We start from the raw sequence: 20,266 nt of genomic DNA, 5'->3' as shown, positions 1-20,266 counted from the left end.
TGTTGGTTTTGGATGCTTCCTGATTACTTCTGAATACTCTGCTTAAGCAAACCATTATGGAGGAAAATATTACAGCTATACAGGGAATATTAGGAATACTACTGTGTGGCTGCACGTGATAGCGATCGACCCTCAATGCAAACATTGTCTTTCTCTATCTGGAGTTTTCAATTCCTGCAATGAAAGCAAAGTGTTTGAGTTGGGGAATATGCTCTGAATCTACTGCATTTGGCACTGATGAGGCGCAGAACATTTGGCTCGTTCAGTTCAGCGGCAAAAAAGTTGTTTTGATGAAAAGCTCTATCAGGGTGTCGCAAATCCCCTGTTAGACATTTTATGCTAACTCTGTGTGCATTTCCACGCACATGCACACACATGAACACACACGACTGGAATGCAGTATTAGCACCCTGGTTGTAGTCAAAGCCGAATACCTCACAAATAGGCACAATTGTCCCTCATCAAATGGTGGAAATACCTCATATTTTTAACTGTAAAAGTGGAAGTAAGTGTGTGTGTGTGTTTGTGTGTGTGTGTGTGTGTGTGTGTGTGTGTGTGTGTGTGTTTGTGTGTGTGTGTATGTGTGTGTGTGTAGCAATTGGGAATTACCATGCCATCCAAAGTTTTGAATATAAATACACATACACACTGTTGTTTTTAATGACTGTTCTGCTATGTTTAAGCTTTTTCAGTATTACATAATCAAATAACATCATTACTGTGTTTATTATGATTCAGGTGTGATTTATTTACAGTAGCCTAATGTTTTAGTAATGGAGCCACAATCACTGTCCTCTTTAATCTAAATGGATATGGATATGTTCAGATGTGAAATGCAAATAAAAGTTATATGTGTCTAATTGAACGTTCATATCATTGTTCTTTTAGGAAGTCAGTGTTTTACTTTTGACAAAGGACAAGGTATAAATTGGGTTTCCTATTTCTCAACTGAAAGAGGATGTAAAGATGATGTGTGTTTAGTTAAGGGAACTTCTGATTTGTGTTGTTAGGGTGAAAAAGCAAACACATACAGTATAGAGCCTACAGGAGACTGACCAGACAAGGCTGCGGTGTCTATTTCACAGGTTTTGCCTAAGGAATGCAAACAGTGTCTCTCCAATTCAGCTGAGACGCGCCGCAAAATCTTCCAAACTCTGCAAAATGTGAATAAAGGGTATGGAAATCAAGTAAACTGTGAAAAAATATGGAAGAATCTAAATTATATTCTGTAAGTGTAAAGCAGAATATCATAATCTTCAGGGTGTTTCTTGCTGTTGCTATTTCTTCTGACGTGGTTGCCCATATCACCTTGTTGTGCCCATAATTACTGCAGCACAACACAATTGCTAGTTAATCATAAACACCCTCTGCATACTGCAGCTTGAGTATATCTTTACTATCTGCTCGTGTCATACCAGGCAAACACTTCCGAGAGTTACTGCACTTTGGACTGGTGTGTGTGCGTGTGTGTAACTTTAAAGTGAAGAAAGGGCAACATGCAAACGCGTAATTTTAAATTGAAGTCCAAAACTGTTGCCCTCTGATTATAGGAGTGCAGGGTGGAGCTGGATTTGGTTGCCTGATATCAGACAGTAATGTGATGGAGTGGGCGGATTTAAAGGTCTGGACCCAGGCAACAGATTTGGAGCTGGAAATGTAGTTTGCTCTTTAAATGTCTAACTGAGATGTAGCCTGACAGTACTTGACGACTAAACTTCATCACAAAGGGGGTGTGTTTGCCTGACCTCCTCTTCTACAGTCTATCAGGGTTCGTAGGGCCCAGTTTGGTTTACCAGGCCCAGCTAACAATGTTTGCTCTGCTTTATAGCCTCTCTGTTTGCTTTTCCCCTTCACTGGAGCGACCATCTCTTGGTCTCAGCAGCACTCAAGTGCTGCCACATTTGGGGTCACCAGCTTGGGGCCCGGCCCACCCAGAATGCTGTGCGTCAACCATAAGAGATAACACAACTGCTCAGGTGGTTTAGTGTGTTGATGTCACCCTCTCTTTTGCAACACCCACACAATGGTAATCTACCATTTAATTTGGCACTGAGATTTTCCTTCAGATAGGCAGTTTTTTTCTGTTTGGCAGCTCTCACCTCAGCTTAGTCAGGTTTTCCCTTGAGGACATCATAAAATTAAATAACATACACTAAGAGAATAAAAGAGTGACTGTGTTTTTTCCTTGAGCTGGAACCTTTGAATCAACCATATGTTGTCATCATAGGTAATAATTACCTAATTGATTTATTTCAGAAGGGCTGATGTTGCAGTTGAACTCACAAATTAAAAATAAAGAGTGTCAGAGAGATATGGTATTAGATAAACAACTGAAAAAAGCGGAGTGATGGAAAAATGATGCCTTTATCTTAATTTTATACAACTTTTTTTTTACTTATGAGAAAACTGAGGTTACAGAAAATATGCAGACTAACAGAACAGCCTGTATGTCCTTATTGGGCTGTTTGAAATAATAGTGAATTTCATATTTGAGACACAAACAAGTCAAAAATAAACATTTGATATTACACAAAGACATATTATCCAACGTATGGTATGTATACCATGTGATCTTTAATAAATGTTTTTCAAATATGTAATTGTTTTGTTTAACCACTTGATGTTGTTTGCTTTTTCACTTCCAACAGCTGCAGGTTATAGTTTGCCCCCAGTCCTTTTATTTATCCCTACATGGCGAGAACAACATCCACAAAACTATGATTTACAAATCCTAATAACACCTTTGTTATAATTGTAGGGGATATTATTAGTTCAGCCTACTTGCTTGGAGTGCTAGAAGGATCACATGAGGCCTTTAAGGGGGATGGGCAGAGTTTGCCGAGGGTGGTGTGTCTTTAAGAGTTTACTACCATCACTGCACTCACTCACTCACACACAACAGAAAGTTTGGAGGCCAGGCGAGCTGTGGGATACCGACGGATAGGAAGTGACGGGACTGCATGAATTGCAGAAGGAGAGAGAGAGAGAGGGAGAGAGAGAGAGAGAGAGAAAAAGACGGGAATATCAACAGAAAGCAGAATGAAAAGCAACGTGCGATCATCGGACTATAGCCTGTAGCGCAGGAGGAAACTGAGCAGCGCACAATCTTATCAACAACGCCGGAGCGAGAGACTTTCAATGGAAGTAAACTATCGGCTCCCAGAAGTGAAAAACAGTGATTTTTAGTAAGAGGATTGTCGTCTCGGTTTAGTCTTATATCCATGCTTGTAATTGTGGAAAGTGCTGGCACACAGGGGGCCATATGGAACAGCGACCTGTAAACTACACCTTGAATATGAAGGAAAAGACTTTACGGGAAATCAAAGAAAAGAGTTAGGGGATATGAACGCACACTTTTGGATTTCACCTCGGTTTTTTCCTCTGTCGGCTTCAGTTTTGTTCAGTTTTTGGGGATGTTTGCGAGTTACATCACTGTGGCTTCAGGTCGGATACTGAGCCGTCTGTGCGCTCTGGTGCTGCTCGTCGCTCTTGGACTCGGTTCGGAGCTGCGCGTCCGGGTCCGGCTGTCTGACGGACTGGTGACTGAAGAGGTATTGGAGGCGGACAATGAAAGAGACTTGATATCACTCGAATTCAAGCAGGGAGATGGGGCACTCATTACTTTTGTGGCGGACTTCAAACAGGTGAGAGGCGGTCCTGCTTACCGCTTAAAGTAAAGGTTGTTGTTTCCCTCTCTCCTTCTGACACACTGGAGGTTTGAGAGTAGATACATAGTTGTTAGTAAAGTCTGAAATGACACTATATTGGTAGATTGTATAAAGTGATGACTAGGGCCAGTCACTGGTCCCTGAGAGGTCCCCAACCAAAACAATGAAAAGTGTGTTAGTGTATTAAATAATTGAGTACAGAGTCAGTACTGGAGAGTTAAACACAATCACTTAATTCAGTGTGAACAACCATTCTTGGTGATCTTTAAATGACCCCACATCCATGATTTCACTACTTCTTAATTTACTTTGACCCCCGAAAGACCTCTCAGACACTACCGGTGAGCTCCAACCTTCACTTTTGGGAAAGTCTAATTTGATTTAGACCATATTTAGCTTGTTTCAGCTATATTGGAGGCCCCCGGGACAAAAACTGATCAAACAAGGTTTTGTCAATGTTTCACATGACCAAAAAACCCTGCTTTAGCAAATCCAAGTCATTTACTTAGTGGTGAGGCCAGTAGCCCAAAAATAAGCTGCAATAGTTGGGAGTGAATGTTGCCTTGATGCCTTTTGACAAATGTTCCTGTTTTTATTATCTGTCCTTAAATCTAGAGTCCATCAGAGCTGAAATTAGGGGATCACAATGGCCTCTTTTCTTCAAGCTAAATGATTACCCTTAGGCAAAGATGGAGCATCACAAATCTGGAGCATAAAGGAAAACATCCCAATTGCCCGAACCCCTTGGAGCAAATACTACAACTGACACATAAGCCCAAGTCAAACTTAGAGTTTCATTCATCTTTTTCCATCTCAGTGTGAGTCTCACAGAGGTTAAGACAGCTGCTGTTACTTAGATGTGGATACCCACAGACCCCAGCAGCCTTGAAACCCCTGCTGCTCTGGGTTCATCCCAGAGCTCATCATCAGCAGCCATATTTAGCATTCTTCTAAAAGTAGACGAGCAGATCAAGTGTCCCTCCCTGACCAGCATTGCTTTCATCATTTTTTTGGGAAAGATAATACTGTTTTAGTTTTGACAATGAGCCATCAGAGACACATAGATGTCAGTCCTGGAAGGAAAACTACAACTGCTGAGCGTAAGGGAGGGACTCACAGAGGCGCACAGAGCAAAGGCATGTGTCTGTGATGGTTGCTGTCACACAGAAGCTGACAGGCTGGCGAGATGTGAAGGGGGAGATTTACCAGGATTAAGTGGGCATGTCTGACCTTTTTGATCTGCATGTCTGGTTCACTAACCAAAACAGCTAATTTAGAGTTGAAAGAGAAGAGGCCGTCACCCCCAATCATTGGTGACACACCAATATAAAGAGACATACACTGATCTCTGTGCAAGGGAAGCCATCGTTTGGTTGTGCAGGAGCCCCATCTTGTTGCGTCCTTTCATGCATGCACACTTGCATCTGCACATATGGTTTTGTTTATTTGCATAAAGCCAACAGAACCTCTTAGATCACTTTACTTTTCCGCTGCCTGATTTATCTGTTCCAGTAGGTCAGCCTGCATACCCCCCCTTTCTGTGTCTCTTTCTCCCTCAGTTCCCCTCTTCTGTCTCTCGCTCACTTCTTCCTGCTCTCTCACTCTCTGCTGCATGTGGTTTTTATTCATCTCTTGTTGCAGTATCTCCAAGATTTATGGAAAGTTGGATGAGCCGTCACTTCCAGCTGCCATGAATATACAGTCCAGATGAACGTGTGTGGGAAGAAGAGTGTTTTACAAGAGAGTTATAATGACCAATACAGCCAAAGGTGGATATGAACTATGCAGTTTTAAGTTCTCTTATGAAGCATTTATTCCTGTTTCTTTACTCTCAGACTATATATGTTCGATTAATCAAGGGCTGAGAAAAAAAGCATCAGATCTTTGCAAAGACTTGGACCATTTCAAAAAAAGTTCTTTATTAATGATCAGACAGAGCAGCCGTCTTGCTTTCTTTCTTTCAGCTGCTTTCTGAATATGTTGCAAAGATACAATGCTAAACGTTATAACCATTAGACACTGGCCTGTTGTATGTGAGAGGGAAGCTTAGTCAACCTTATATAAGCAGTGAATCATTGTGATTTCAGGGGGGTTGCATGTGCTCTCAACATGTGGAAAAGGGGGATGTGGTTTAGCTTGCTCATGATATGACTATGTCAAGTTAAGTAAACCTCAGCATGAGGGACATTCTGTTAATCATTCAGTCTTAATTCTGTAGCTGCGTTTATGGGTTTCCTAGTTTGCTCAGAATTTGAATCCAGATTCACACCATAAAAAAGGAACATCATTCAAGTGATTTCACAATTTGATCCGAGTCACTGAACCTTTTCTAAATTATGTCAAATTGCAGCAATCTGTCAATGAATATCCCAATGACACGCTCAGTGCCAATGTACAGTTTTGAAACGTGAGAGAAATCTGAATGCAGATGTGCTGTTGAACAGACCTTATTTCCTTCAGCAAGCACTGCAAAAATTAATAGTCTAACACAGTCTAAGACCTTGAGCTGAACATAAACCATCGCTTGAAGATTAATCCAAAGGAAATGTCTCACATATTTGAAGGCTGTTTTAGGTCTTTCCAGATGTAAGAACTGAGCTAATCAGTGTTTTCTCTGTGTGTCTTTTCATGTCCAACTTGTGGGTTTGATCAATGCAGGAATGTAAGTGACTCAGCTGAGTTAACACTAAAAAGAAGATTTAATTTGTTTAATACGATGATCAACATAAACAAATCTCCAAAGAGATATTGATTTTTTTTTTTTAAAGAAAAAATTACCAAAACCAATGAATGCCACATAATAATTTGAAAAAGGTGTGTATTCTAGTTTTGAGATCCTTTTCTAAAGGTTTGCTGTCCTTATTGAAATGGTAGCATAATGGAAAAGTGCTTAAACGTCTTCTTTTGAGGACACATAAGCCACTTAAGCCATCAGCTTTACAAGTGATCACATGACAATCAAAAAGCTCCACTTTTGCCTCTACAACCACATAAGAACAGTCATTTTCACATGCATACTCTCTGGAGAGTAAGTGCCCCAAAAAAGAGGGAAACATTTTTTCAATGTATGCATTATCAGCGTAAACATGGAATAATGGAGCTCATGCTGTGCTGTTGGGTCAAGGGAACACCAGATGTTGGAAGCCACTTGACACTCAGTCTCACACTATCATGTTAAATGGCTCTGGATTTTGCAAACAATGGCACCACAGTGTGAATGAGCATGTTAGCTTTTTATTAATTTCCTATTTCATTTCAGCCGTATAAATCAGATTTTGTTCAGCCATGTCTTTTGCCCTCAGGTTAATTTGCTCATGTTTATATGCTGTTAGTCTTCAAAGCACAGAGGCTTTATGGTTACGCCCAACAGTAAGCTAGCGCTTAAGAAAGAATTGAAGATTCTTCACACACCCTCATGTGCTATGTAAAAAACAGAATGAAAGTTGGGGGTTGGGCAGGTTGGCCTTTCTGTGTGCCCTCCCTTTGGGATACACTGTATAGTATCTGTGACCCATTCTGGCAGATGCCCATTCTCGGGTATCTCTTAGCTTTCACATACTGTACCTCTCATTAAACTTATTCAAATGGTTTTAGACTATATCAACACCTGTGTGTAGGAGGCTTTCTGGCAATCCAGAGTTCATTTTGTTTGTGGGTAACATCGTTGTTTGCCAAGAGAAGCACTGTGGGTTGTTGTTCCCTGATTTCAGGAACTGTACATCATTTGCAAGTCAGTGCAGTACAGTCACCTTTTTTTTTTCTTCTCTTTTGGCCGCCACACCTTGCCTCTCACTCAACCATGAAACACCATCCCACTTTGTCACTTGCACAAACTTGTTAAGATTTTTTTACAAGTACATGTCACCTGTTCCAGGAAATGTTGTCGCTTCAGACACAGTTGCAGGATATATTATAAGGGCACATGAGTCTTCCACTCTGCTGGTGTGAAAGTTCACAGTGAGTCACCTGTGAGTCAGTGAGGTCATCCTCATGGTAAATGAAGTGAAAATGAAACAGTTGACATACGTTTCTATGAATAAGCATCCTCAACCTCAAGCTTTTGTTTGCCTTGAGCAATACCATTGAAGACCCCTACACCTACTCGGTTTCCATCTTCATGCTGTGACTCCTCTCAATGTGGGAGAGATAAACTCCACATAACAGCATAATAAAACACGTGTATGATTCACAGGAATTTCAGATACTTTAAGTATCTAGGGAGGAATATTTGTTTGAGATTACTCCAGACATGTTTCTTGGAATTTACAGATTAACAGAAAGGCCCAGTGACGGGGACCTAGTGGCCTAATGGTGAAAGCGCACACCATAAAACCGCAACATCCAAGGTTCAATCCCTGGCATGGGAACCTTTGTTGCATGCCACACCCTTGACTCTCTGCCCTTGTTTCCTGTCTCACTTCACTGACTCTCAATAAAGGCAAAATGCCAAAAAAGCAGTCTAATCTAGGTCCTGTGAGGTGACTCTGGAACCGAAAACATTTGGGATTTTGCGTTATATATATTTATATGTTATTATGTCCCTTCTGATTCTTCTCTTCTTGCATCTTTCATAGCAGTTAGTGCAAGCATCGGCCCTTTTCAGAGATGAGCTCACACATGTTGGTCTTTCTCCTAAATACCCTTTGTTAGCTGCTGACTCCGGGTCTCAGGAAAATAGCTTCTTCTGTGGCCTTGTTGTGGTCCTCCAAGGCTCACATGGGCCCCCTTTGGCCTCTTGTGGCCCCTCAGCCCCTGTTGATGTCTTTATCCTTTATCCTCCTCCCACCAGCAGGCCAGATGTTCGTCTGTAATGCTTTTGATAAAGAAAAAAGCTTCCCATTTCCCACAGTCTCTCACAGGCACACACCAAGAAGGGCGCAAGGAGAGCAAGACAGTTATCATCCACATTTTTAGATTTTTGTTCAAATGAGCATGGGCAGTGGACAGCATGATGCTCCAGTATGCAGTAACAACATTTGATGGACGAGGAGACTGTTGTTGTGGTTTGCAGTGTGCACAGTTGTGATCATTTGTGTCCACCTCAGAGGTTTTGAGATTGCAGTTGGCAACAAAAAAGCTAACGATAGGGTTTACTCTGCCAAAACTTCTGTTTTGACCTCCATGCAGTGTCCTTAAATGTCCTTTTGTCAAGTTCATGTTTGTGTCCTTTTGGCTAGCTCACCCTAGCTAGTTTCAAATCAATTTATTTGATGTTTCAGACTTTGTTGTGCTACCTTTGTGACATTTCAGTCAGTTATAGTGCTAAATGTGAGTACTTACCTGTATATCACTCTTTTTTGTCAAATAAACTTCCCTTATTCCAGTAAAAACATATTTTCTGGAAAAGTTCTGAAAAAGAGCAAAGGAAGGCATGAAAGAAAAGTGATGAAAATAACCTTCACTGTTATAAAGAGTACTGTAAAAACTAGAATTGAGCAGCTCGGTTTCTCTGTAAAAGGAACATTTGCAAGAAACACACAATAGACTCAACAGACTAGAGAATTGACAGATCACTCAAAACTCGCACTGATTACTTTCAAACACGTTTTTTAATGATATTTAATTAGTTGAATTTTGGTAGGCCAATATTTTGGTTATTTACACACTATGCTTTGTTAAAGTGAATTTTGAGGAAACCTTCTTCAAATGCCTGCCTTTACAAAAAATAAGAAAATAAATAAAGATGCTATTTTAGTTTAAATCATCCCCAGCCATGAACTAGCTGTTTGTGTGTCTGTTGCAACAGGATATGAAAGCTGTGGGACAACAGTTAGAGGCTGAATGGTACTGTAGACATCTCTATTGTTTATACCTTATCTAGCTGCCTCATTTCCTCCCCTGTTAGCACTCACTGTTTGTCTCTCTCTCATTTCCTGGATGCAAAGTCTCCATAAACAGTTTGGGTGTCTGGATAATTGTATCCAGACTGTGTGTGGATGAACAGTTACCTCGTTGTGGCATGCACAAGTTTTAAGGCTTGTAAAGATTAAATTCATGGCTGTATTTCTGAATTCATGTGTAACATTTTAATATTAACACTCCAGCAGTTTGAAAAGTAAGTTACCTTCCATTGTATTCAAAAGAATAGCCAAGGTGAACACCTTTCTTTCTCTGGCCTCCAGTGTTTTTATTGTCTATTCAATGCCAGTGTTTACTAATTGGTTCCCTCTTTGGACAGCCAGGTGTGACCAGCCCCAAATGTGACTCCGCATTCCTGCCTTTGGAGACTCTGTAATTAGCTTCAACTCAAGCATTTCGTAGCCCAGCAGCTTTTCTCCTGTTCCTTTTGTCTGTATGAGTCTGTCTCACCCTCTCTCCCTCTGTCTCCCAACATGATCTTTAATCCCTACTCTACACCTGTGCTTTTTGACTGGGCTCCCCTTGTACACCAAGGCAAATATCCTCCCCATTGCCAAACATAGCAGATCCTAATGTTGTTTTTAAAGGGGAATCAGAGACATTTAGGTATGTTGGGAGTCTTAAAAGTAAATACAATGTTTCATCACTTATGTTTCTTCAAATAGAAGCCAAATGGGCTTTGAGATCCTGAAGCTGTGAGCTTTTATTTTTCAAATATAGACTAGTGTTAGTATGCAAACTCAGCCTCCTAATAAATAAATATTTCTAGTTGTTTAATATTTCAGATACCTTTTTGGTTTCAGCACTGAATAATTGATTAAATAAAAATGTTCTGACCCAGTCAAATACCCAGTCCCACAATGATCCCAAATGACTCATCAGAGCGTGGCTGACCAGCAGTGCTTCCCGGCCAGCCAGCAGCCTTATCAACAGACAGGGTCTTAGAGGGGATTGGAAAACCGGAAGAACCTTCTGCACAGGGAATAGCTACTGCCCCGCTGTGTGTGTGTGTGTGTGTGTGTGTGTGTGTGTGTGTGTGTGTGTGTGTGTGTGTGTGTGTGTGTGTGTGTGTGTGTGTGTGTGTGTGTGTGTGTGTGTGTGTGTGTGTGTGTGTGTGTGTGTGTGTGTGTGTGTGTGTGTGTGTGTGTGTGTGTGTGTGTGTGTGTGTGTGTATCCATGCAAGCAAGTGTGAGCCGGCACAGTTAGTATAGCGTCAAAAGTGAGATGTAAATGTTTGGCAGTAGTCATTTCACTTGGATTTAACTACGTCTAGCTACAGAACCCTCATAGAAAACAGCAGTATTTTTTTCTTTTAAAAGAGGTGAAAAGAGCGTATTTGGCTAGCTGGGTTACAACTACAGTGATGGGGAATGTTCACTGTAAATGGCACCCTTTGAGTTTCTGAATAGGCTTTTGTGCAACTCTTAAATAATCTGGCCAACCAAAGGTAACCACCAATGAAACAGGCCCCCACCTCTTGCCTGTTTAACAGGTCTTAGTATGACCTACTAGTCAGGTTGCATGAATACAGACTTGTGTATGGCTGTTGGCCAGTGGTAGTTTGTCTGCAAATGGACTAAGTCCCGGGTGTCAGGGAGCAATGCTGAGGATTCTGTACTTGTGTTGATTATTTATAGCTGTACTGACATTTACACTGCTCTGGTGGGGAAAACTCAAGGCTACGCTGTCCTTTGATTATGTTATTACCAGTCTTTTTCAAGACGGGCAAATGTCACTCTTTTAATTCTTAATGTCCGTACCTGGTGATTTTCTCTAAATGTTGGTCTGCAGGCCTTTAATTTCACGTATGTTTGTGGAAATGCACTTTTAGAGGGTGACTCATTTTCCTGATATAGGCTTCACTTCTTTGGGGAGTAGCTGGGAACTCAAATGACCTTCCTCTTCATTTTCAAGCTGCAGCAGGCTCACTTGGCTATGATGTCCTAAAGTTGAATGTGTTATTTTCACTCTCAGATGTACAGTATCACCCAGCCTTATCTGTGTGTCTACTATTTAGTAATGTGAGATATTTAAGAAGCAGTCGGCATAATATGTTATATATACCCATTACATAGAGGAAATAGTAATGTACCCCCGCTGCAAACCCACATGAACTTGGCACCTGCTTCTATCCTATTTATCTGATTGACTGACAAAGTCATATTGTACCTGTATCTTACCCCATCGGAAGTTTGTATAATACATAAAAAAACCACCACCAACCCACTTGGCAGATTTTAAAAGAGATAACTGTTGTTTGATCAGTCATTTCAGTACTCACTCTCTCCTAGTGCCTGTCATCATCACAACAACACGTGTAAAACGTCCTCTGATTATACCACTGCACATTTCACTCTTTTGCTGCTTTTATTCTACTTTTGAGTGTGTCTGCACAAATGATTCAGTGTGCTTGTGCCAGTGCTGCTTTCAGGCAGGCAGAAGTGAGTCTAGTCTTGTCCAAACAAACGGTTGAATCCAAGAGCTTCTGTCTGGCTATTTACCGTGGAGATGATGTCATTGTTATTACTCTATTTGCTTTTAGAAGCTGTAGTAATTATTGTCTCAGCAGCACCTAAACCACTAAGATATCAACACTTGTTATTACAGTTTAAAGGCCTCAATTAACCTTCATTTCAGTTAAATTGAGGCTGAAGACCCATCTGTTGCACACATAAATATGTTCAGTTTTTTTCCAGTGCTACCTGCATGATTAAAGAAATACTTTAATTATCACTCTCATAAATAATAAATGAAGTTACAGCCAGCAGTCGGTTAGCTGAACATGACCGCTGGCTGTCTGTCCGAAAATAAAAAAAATATTTGCCTTTCAGCATATATAAGACTCAATTATTGACACGTTATATCTCATTTTCATAGTCAGTAAAAAAAAAAGGAAGCATATAAATGGTAAGTTATGGTCTTATGGGGCACTCCAGGATGTACTGGTAGTTTTGTTACCTCAGACAAAGGCAGGCTAGCTTTTTCCAGACATGGCAGTGGTATCAATCTTCTCTTCTAGGGTATCTGCAAGAAAGCATATATTCCAGATTTGTTGAACTATTCTTTTAACGTTTTCTACTGTGACACAAAGTTGAATCAGAAAATGTTGGTACCACAATAAGCACTGGTGCCCTCCTCTTGCCCTTTTGGCCTAAATCCAAATGCAAGGAAGCAGAAGTAGACAATCATTAACCTGGACACATAATAACACCAGAGTAGGAGGAGATCTCAGCATCTACACTTCAGTTTTGAATAAGCTCCAAAGAAGCAGAGTTGGTGGAGCTACTCTGCTTCTCTGTAATTACCCAGAGAGCCCTGGGGCAAATCCATGTGGCTGACACGAATGCCTTCCCCTTTCTTTTGCTTTCCTTACACACACGTACACACACAGTGTCCCAGCGTAGCGCCATGTGTCTGCAATATGGGAGGTCTTGAAGTCGTGGCCTCTGCATCTCCCTACACTTGAGGGGAAATGGCACTCGTGCCCATCTCTCTGCCGGAATTGTACTCCCTGTTCCTCACATCTCACTGTGTTCACTCTGATATACCCTAGCGTCCTCTGCTCTTGACAGACTCTTTAATCATTCGGACTTTGTTCTTTTTGTTAAAAACGTAAGTACTGGGTTATTATCACAGTGTGGGAACATCTGAGGTATTTAATTTCGAATGCCTCTGATTCTATGGTCCCCTTGAGTCCATGTTTTCATACAACATCGAGAAGAACACAAAGTTGTGTGCAGGGAAAATTTTGAGGTTATTATCACATAAAGCCCATGAATCAATATTTGCTCAGTAATTTGCTTTCCAAAGGTCAAATAGTATCGCATGATTGTCTTGTGTAATACCCATGCTTGTATTGTACGCCTGCCAGAGTCTCATTTCAGAGACAAAAATGGTTCTCAGAATGAGAAACCAGTGATCATGCAAAGTGGTCCATAAAGACCAATAGAGCGTAAACACATCTGAGGCAGGTTGTATTGCGTTCTTGCCAGCATGTACAGTTTTGCATAAAGGAAGTGGGACCAAAGAGCTTAAGAAGAACTCAACGGGGTTATCTGTGGGGTGTTTATCTGTCCCAGACTCCCTCCTGCTCTGGGAGTGAAAGCCCTGAAACTGCTACTCCTCTGTAGCCTGTTTGCTTCAGACGGTTGTGTGAAAAGTGGAGGAGGGGTGTTTGGGACTGTGTGTCTGTCTTGAAGCTGAAGCCAAGAGAAGGGGGGTGTCAGATGAATAGGAAGACAGGTCTCCTGGTCTGCTCTCCCCACGGCTGGAGCTTCCCATCATGCTTTGCATGCCCTCTAACAGAACTCTTTATGGCCTTGGGTTTGGCGCCAGATCTCTCACACGCTTGCCAACAGCAACAAGTTTATTCGTGAATTCTCTGCTATCACCATTTTTCTACTTCTACAGTTGCATAGACAACACAGCATGGTAAAGTTTTTTTTACTTTTAAGGCATGTGAGAAACTCTGATAAGTTTGTCAAGAAGCAGGTCAAAAACCTTAATTTGACAGTACAAATAACCAGACCATGACTGCAGAAACATTTCACAGGCCTACAGACAATAAAAAGTATCAACAAACTGTCAGATGAGGCTTTATGGGTGTAGTGAACATAAACCCCTCCTTACTTTAAGCCGACAGTTGTTTGAACATCTTTGAACTCCACATATTGAATTACTTTTGGTGTCTGGAAAAGTGCTACATTAAGTACCGAAATGGAAAGATTATTTGTTCTAATCCGAATGTGCCTGCACATATAAACAGTAAGTTATTACAACCAACCCTAAAGCACCACTTCAATGTCCTCTGGGAATTGTCTGTTTATCCGTTCAGCCAATCATCTCTCATCCCTTGTGTCTTGCAGGAGGTGAAGATATTCCGAGCATTGATCCTGGGCGAGCTGGAAAGAGGGCAGAACCAGTACCAGGCCCTGTGTTTCATCTCTCGCCTCAACCGCAATGAGATAATCCCCAGTGAATCCATGGCCCGCCTCAGACAGGTATGACACACAGCATTTCTGCATTGTATAAGAAACTTTTTCACTGAAGAAAAATGTAATATTTATATGGATCTGAAGAGTCAATATTGTACTATCTGCTCAGAAAAATCCTCAGGCCATTCGCTTGGCGGAGGAACGGAGAGGACTGGAGCAGCTAACAATGAGTGCTGCGGTAAATCTAAGTCGGGCCTGGCAACTCAGCGCCCACATCCACAACATGTGCAGCGAGGCTCACGAGGCCATCTACACCAGAGAGGCCGATGTCAAACACTGGCTGGACAAAGGTCAGCGGTCATCTTATCTTGTTTTATCATTGCAACTGGCATAGGTTTTGTTGGTGGTTTGAGAAAAACTTCTGTCTGTTCTTTCTGTTTTTTTCCCCCATCCCTCCTGATTGTCTCTATATTCTCTATATCTCTGTACTGACGGTCCTTAACACTATCATTTCAGCTTCATATCGGACAAACATTACTTTTTTTAAAGATTGATTTTTTGGGCTTTTTGCATTTATTTAGTCAGTAGCTGGCAGAGATGCCGAGAGGGAACAGGGAGAGAGACAGGGGAATGACCTGCAGCTTAGGTCCCTGGCCGGATTCGAACCTGGGACACTGCGATTACGTGGCATGCGCTCCAACCACTCGATCACCAGGGCGCTCCAGGACAAACACTACTTTTGACTTAATTTTAGTGATATCATTCCCAGTATTATCTCAAGTTTTTGTTGATAAGCTCAATCACTAGTAAAGCTAAAGTATTTGCTTCACCTCCTCTTTGTCTTCACATTGTGTAGAAATGTTCTATTTGTACATTGAAAATAATCTTTAAAAAACCTGTGAAAAAAGATGAAGCAGGGTGACAAGTAGTTAAACTGTTTATTTATATATCATCACCCTAAATTGAACAACATATCATTATTTCCTTTAACTATTTGGCATTTTGCAATGGGACCCTGTATCTTAATAGTAATGAAGTCCAAATTATCTGGGCTGAGGAGAATCTATATGACAGCACTATTGTCCCCTGACAGTACTGTTACAGAGGAAACAATGTTGATGGTCATGGTTCAGTGAGCACTCTGCACCATTATCTGCAGAGGCAATCACAGTAGCATCTCCTTTGCATAACAAAGCTCCCCTCTTACTGCACTGTCTCCTTTCTTTTTAGCCACTTTGTTCGCCCTCTCCAGTTCAATACAGTATGTAATTGAGCAAAATCAGAAAGAGAATGATTCACACAATCGCAGATATCTTGCTTTTGTTTTTAATACCACACGCTCTGATAATAATGCTCCTCCTCTGTCTGTTATAGGTGTGGATGGCTCCATATTTGAGGTCCTGCCCCAAACAACAGAGGTGCCCAGCTTTCAGGCCTGTCACTCTACTAAGGACTTGTGGCAGCCATGTCTCTGCACATACAGCCTGCGTTTGGAGTGGTACCCATGTCTGCTTAAGTACTGCCGCAGCCGGGACACCACAGGCAAAGGCTCCACCTACAAGTGTGGCATAAAGAGCTGCAGCAAGGGCTACCATTTCACCTACTATGTTCCCCAAAAACAGCTCTGCCTATGGGATGAGGAAACCTAGCATTTTATTCTGGATGTTTGAGAAAAGAGAAATACATTTTAGTCTCAGCCAAGCCAAGGCATCTCCACCCATGCTACTCAAAGTAAACACAGTAATACCGGACCTCGGTTTATATGATGTTAAGTGAAGCTGTCTCAGGTTGGGAGTGGTGAGATCCAGATGTTCAAGCTGAAACTGAGATGAATTCAGGTTCCAAATGAGACCAAAACTTTTATGGAAGGAGAGACGCAGCACATCAGTATAAGAGGACCCACTAACTTTGAGCCTTTTCTGGGAAAATTACATATCACTGTCGGTTATAGTGTGACTGCCGAGAAGCTGTCATTTTAGTGCCTTTTTTGGGGGTGGGTGGGGGGGATTATTGGAGCAGATGACAGATGCCAACAACAATAACCTCTCATGAAAGCTACATTATGCACAAAACTGGACAGTGCATTTTTGGTCAGTTAGACACCAGCAAAGGAACAACAGTTCCACTTTGATCAAACATCATATACACACAATCTTCCATCCTGGTGAAGGAAAATTTGGATGGCTGATTATCTTTCTTTATCAAGCTCTGTGAAAAACTGTTTATTGCCAGCTAAGGTCCTGTTTATAAAAATATATGCTGGCTGACAAAGAAAATGCTTGTCCAATGCTGGCTTTATTTATTTTGGTTGCAACGTGAAATTATGGAGGACTATTTTTTGTGTCTTTTTGTTAAAAATAACCTCATGAGATTTATTTTCTTTCTCCATAAAAACAAGCTCTTAAACTCACATGTCTAAACCACAGCTCCTCAGTAACAAGAAGCATTCAAACACATCTCAAAACACTTTAACCTCTTGTCTGTTTCTAGTTTTCATACTGTACAGAGAGTGTGGATAAACAGGTTTATTATCCTCTTTAATAGGACAGTTTTAGTTTGGCTTCACCCTGTCATTCCCCATGGGGGACACCTTATGCCCACCACTTACATTCTCAGTCTGTTTGAAAGTGTCAAATAAACCAAAGTCAAAAGAAATGCTGTAAAAAGAAGGGTGTAAAGTTTCCATTTCTAGAAATAGGCTCTTCAGTATGGTGATTTTCCATGTTAGGGTTCACTTAAAAGTGCAGTATGGCCTTTTTAATCTATCTATACTGCCATCTTCTGGTTGCTCAGTTTTTCATTGTTTCAGTTTCCTGCTAACAGTTATGCCCCAGTGCCAAAATGATGGATTTTGATTTCAGTTTTGTGTTCATGTCTACAGTTAAATGTTGATGATGTATAATTTATGCATCTCAAATCCCTTATCACTTATAATGTGTAATTCAAGGAGCATTTCTTGAACTTGTGGGACCAAATTTCATTTAGTCTGTCTTTGAGTGTCTCTCCGGAGCATTTAGTTTAAGAGTGATTTTTATTTTGTCTTGCCACCATTTTCATTTCAGTCTTCAGTGAATTTCATTTTGTGTTTTCGGTGTCCTGCTAACTAAAGAACCAAATGAGTGAAACATTTTTATTTGTGGCCTTTTCTGGTGATCAAGTGCCTTAACATTTCCACTGATATCTTTGCTATGTTAATTGTAGATTAAGTTGTTAAACATATTTTTTCTATGAAAGAGTTTTAAATATGCTGTAAAAAGTTGCCATAAGGAGAAAATGAGGCAATTAGGTAATAAGAGTTGTGTTTCCGATGAATTGTTTCAATAAAGTTTTTCTTTGCACTGCATATACAAATTTAACATCTGTTGTTTTAAAGTATTTGTGGACAGTTTGTAGTTTATTAGACAGTAGGCCTATGCAGACAGATGACACCCTGGTCCTGGGCTGCACACAAACTGGTAACATTTTAACTGCATGAATGACTTGCACTCTTTGGCCAACAGGACTCATCCTGATGCTTTAATTTTGATCATAATGTGGTGCTTCATTGTGTGCATGCAGAAACTATAAATTGTTGTGGATGATTATGCATAGCGTTGTGTAGTTGGGACTGAATGCCTTGCAGGAGAGATCCTTGTCTGAGGCCAGGTTTTGCAAGTAAAAGGTCTCTGCAAACACAAAGTCACAGTGCAGCCCCTTTGTTACACATTATGATGTTAGTTGTGTTATACTTCTTCCATTTTGTCCCCCTGCTGGAGGGGAGTTTGGTGTGTAATGTTTGCTATTGACCACAAAGTGTCGCCACCGTCGCAATTGGAAGACAACCAGAAGGATGGAGACATGGTGATTTATTTCGTTAAATATTTATTAAGGATGCCATAACCTGTAGGCTACATAATATAGGGAAATACAAACAGGGCACAGTTCTTGTTAATACTACTACTGCATATACAGCGAGTAAAGGTGGAAGACAGGAGTGAAGGGATGCTGAGGGAACCGACTGGTGCTCTCAAAGGATAACAAATAGTCAGCGTGTCTGCAAACAAACCTTTTACAGCCTCCACCTGAGACATACCGCCACCATACGACATAAAACACACAGGGTTGTAAAACAAAGACGCAGCCACATGTGCATAATCAAGGTAACGACGTTTTTATTGCATTTGTGAACGTGTTTACAGTCCCATTATTAGGATAACTGTGTGCTAGCTGGCCCTTAGCTTGCTACTCGTTAGCTTGCTATATGATCCAGTTGCTCATCCTGCTGTGAGAGCATCTTCTTCAATGAGCATGCACATGCATGAACTAATTTAGCAAGGGGGATGTAAACATTAATGCCCTCATTTCATTATTTAAGTTCTCCTGGTAATTTAAACCCTAGTAAAGATAACATTACTTATTAGTTAAAAAAACTTCTGCACCTCCATCATTATTTCATTCAGAAAACATTAACAGCACCTGGTAATTATCATTTTATTTAACCAGAAAAAGTTTACAAAACATGCACAGATTTAAATGTATAATGAATTACATACACATGCTGCTAAATAAAGAAAACTGTTTGGAAAATGTACCTAACATTTTTGTATCCATCTTGTTTGTGTTACATTCTTGTTCATTCTCATTCTCTTTATGTTTTTTTTTCTTTTATTTCTCATGGATATGTGTTTTTTGTTTTTGTTTTCTTCTTTTCTTCTTATTTAACCCTTAAACAGGCAGGAATGGGAAATGAGATGTTAATTATTCTTTTTATTTACTTTTTTATTAACTTTTATGTTATTAGTTATCTAATTTTGCAACTAAGTAAAACATTTCCACAAATAATTTAAAGAAATATGTTGTATATTTGGGATTTTATGAGTTGTATCTCTACCAGGATCAAGGTATTAAAATGTATATATGTATCTATCTCCTGGTGCACGTTGCCTGTTTAAGGATTAAGTTATCGATGTGGTTGTGCTTCTCTGCGTCCCTCCTCTCTCCTTTCTTCCTTATTTCTCTATCCAACCGGTCAAGGTAGATATAGTTGCCCATCTAGAACCTGGTCCTTCCCATTAAAGAGGAGTTTTCCCTTGCCACTGTCACTAAGTGCTTGCTTAAAGAGTGTGGTCTTGCCTTGCTTTATGTGAAAAGTTCCCTGAGATACTTATGTTGTGATTTGGTGCTATATGAGTTAAATTTACTTGACTTGTTTTCAAAATCAAATCAGAATGGTTACACCATGGTTTCAGCTCATCATACCATCCTCACATCTGTGTTTCCATGCAAACAAAACAAGTAAGATACTAACATTGGTGAATCTCTAAACTGATTCTCAAAGGGCATGTCATTCGATTACAGTTCTAAAAGTTTCTGTCTGATGCCCAGCACCCAGTGACCTCTCATCTAGTTTTGAAACTTGCTTGTAGTATATGACAATCAAGTATCCTTCTTGTTGCAGTCTAGTGAAAGCGGGTGCGTCCATCTGTATGGTCTCACCTCCTAGTACAAACGTCACAGCAGAAGAAGAGACGTCCCCCTCACCCCACCAGACCCTCAGCCAGCCAACTATAGTGCTATTATAGTTCAAGCAAAGGCTAATTGTTGTTCACTTACAAAGGGTTGCACAGTCTAAGTCTTCGGATGGTAATGCTGTCTCTTTCTACTGTAAACGATATTGCAGAGCAAGATGTGCCTCCACTCGTTTATGTTTTACAGAGTAGTGTGATTTAAGAGTTGGCGTGAAGACTGCTGACACAAACGCTTTCGAAAGAAATTATAGGTTGGGCTTAGTTGTTTTTCTTGTTGGTTTTGCCTTCAGAAGAGAAG

At 40.6% G+C, this 20,266-nt stretch overlaps 1 protein-coding gene across 1 annotated transcript; it reads left to right on the top strand.

The window, feature by feature from the left end:
- The first annotated feature begins 2,908 nt into the window (after nt 1–2,908).
- On the top strand, nt 2,909–17,823 carry oafa (OAF homolog a (Drosophila)). The gene is made up of 4 exons (XM_062419804.1): nt 2,909–3,644; nt 14,393–14,527; nt 14,631–14,811; nt 15,836–17,823. Exons 1-4 carry the CDS (start codon nt 3,414–3,416, stop codon nt 16,108–16,110), a joined length of 822 nt encoding a protein of 273 aa, XP_062275788.1. The 5' UTR covers nt 2,909–3,413; the 3' UTR covers nt 16,111–17,823.
- Nucleotides 17,824–20,266: the final 2,443 nt, after the last annotated feature.

The sequence above is a fragment of the Scomber scombrus genome, chromosome 5 (assembly GCF_963691925.1).
Source record: "Scomber scombrus chromosome 5, fScoSco1.1, whole genome shotgun sequence".
In the NCBI taxonomy this organism is placed as follows: Eukaryota; Metazoa; Chordata; class Actinopteri; order Scombriformes; family Scombridae; genus Scomber; species Scomber scombrus.
This window is presented reverse-complemented; position numbering and strand designations above follow the sequence as displayed.

Bases quoted from the DNA above. Each gene is read 5' to 3' on its own strand.
- oafa (XM_062419804.1), top strand. From the start codon at position 3,414: ATGTTTGCGAGTTACATCACTGTGGCTTCAGGTCGGATACTGAGCCGT. The intron at 3,645-14,392 runs GTGAGAGGCGGT...TGTGTCTTGCAG, and splicing joins TTGTGGCGGACTTCAAACAG to GAGGTGAAGATATTCCGAGC. The intron at 14,812-15,835 runs GTCAGCGGTCAT...TGTCTGTTATAG, and splicing joins CAAACACTGGCTGGACAAAG to GTGTGGATGGCTCCATATTT.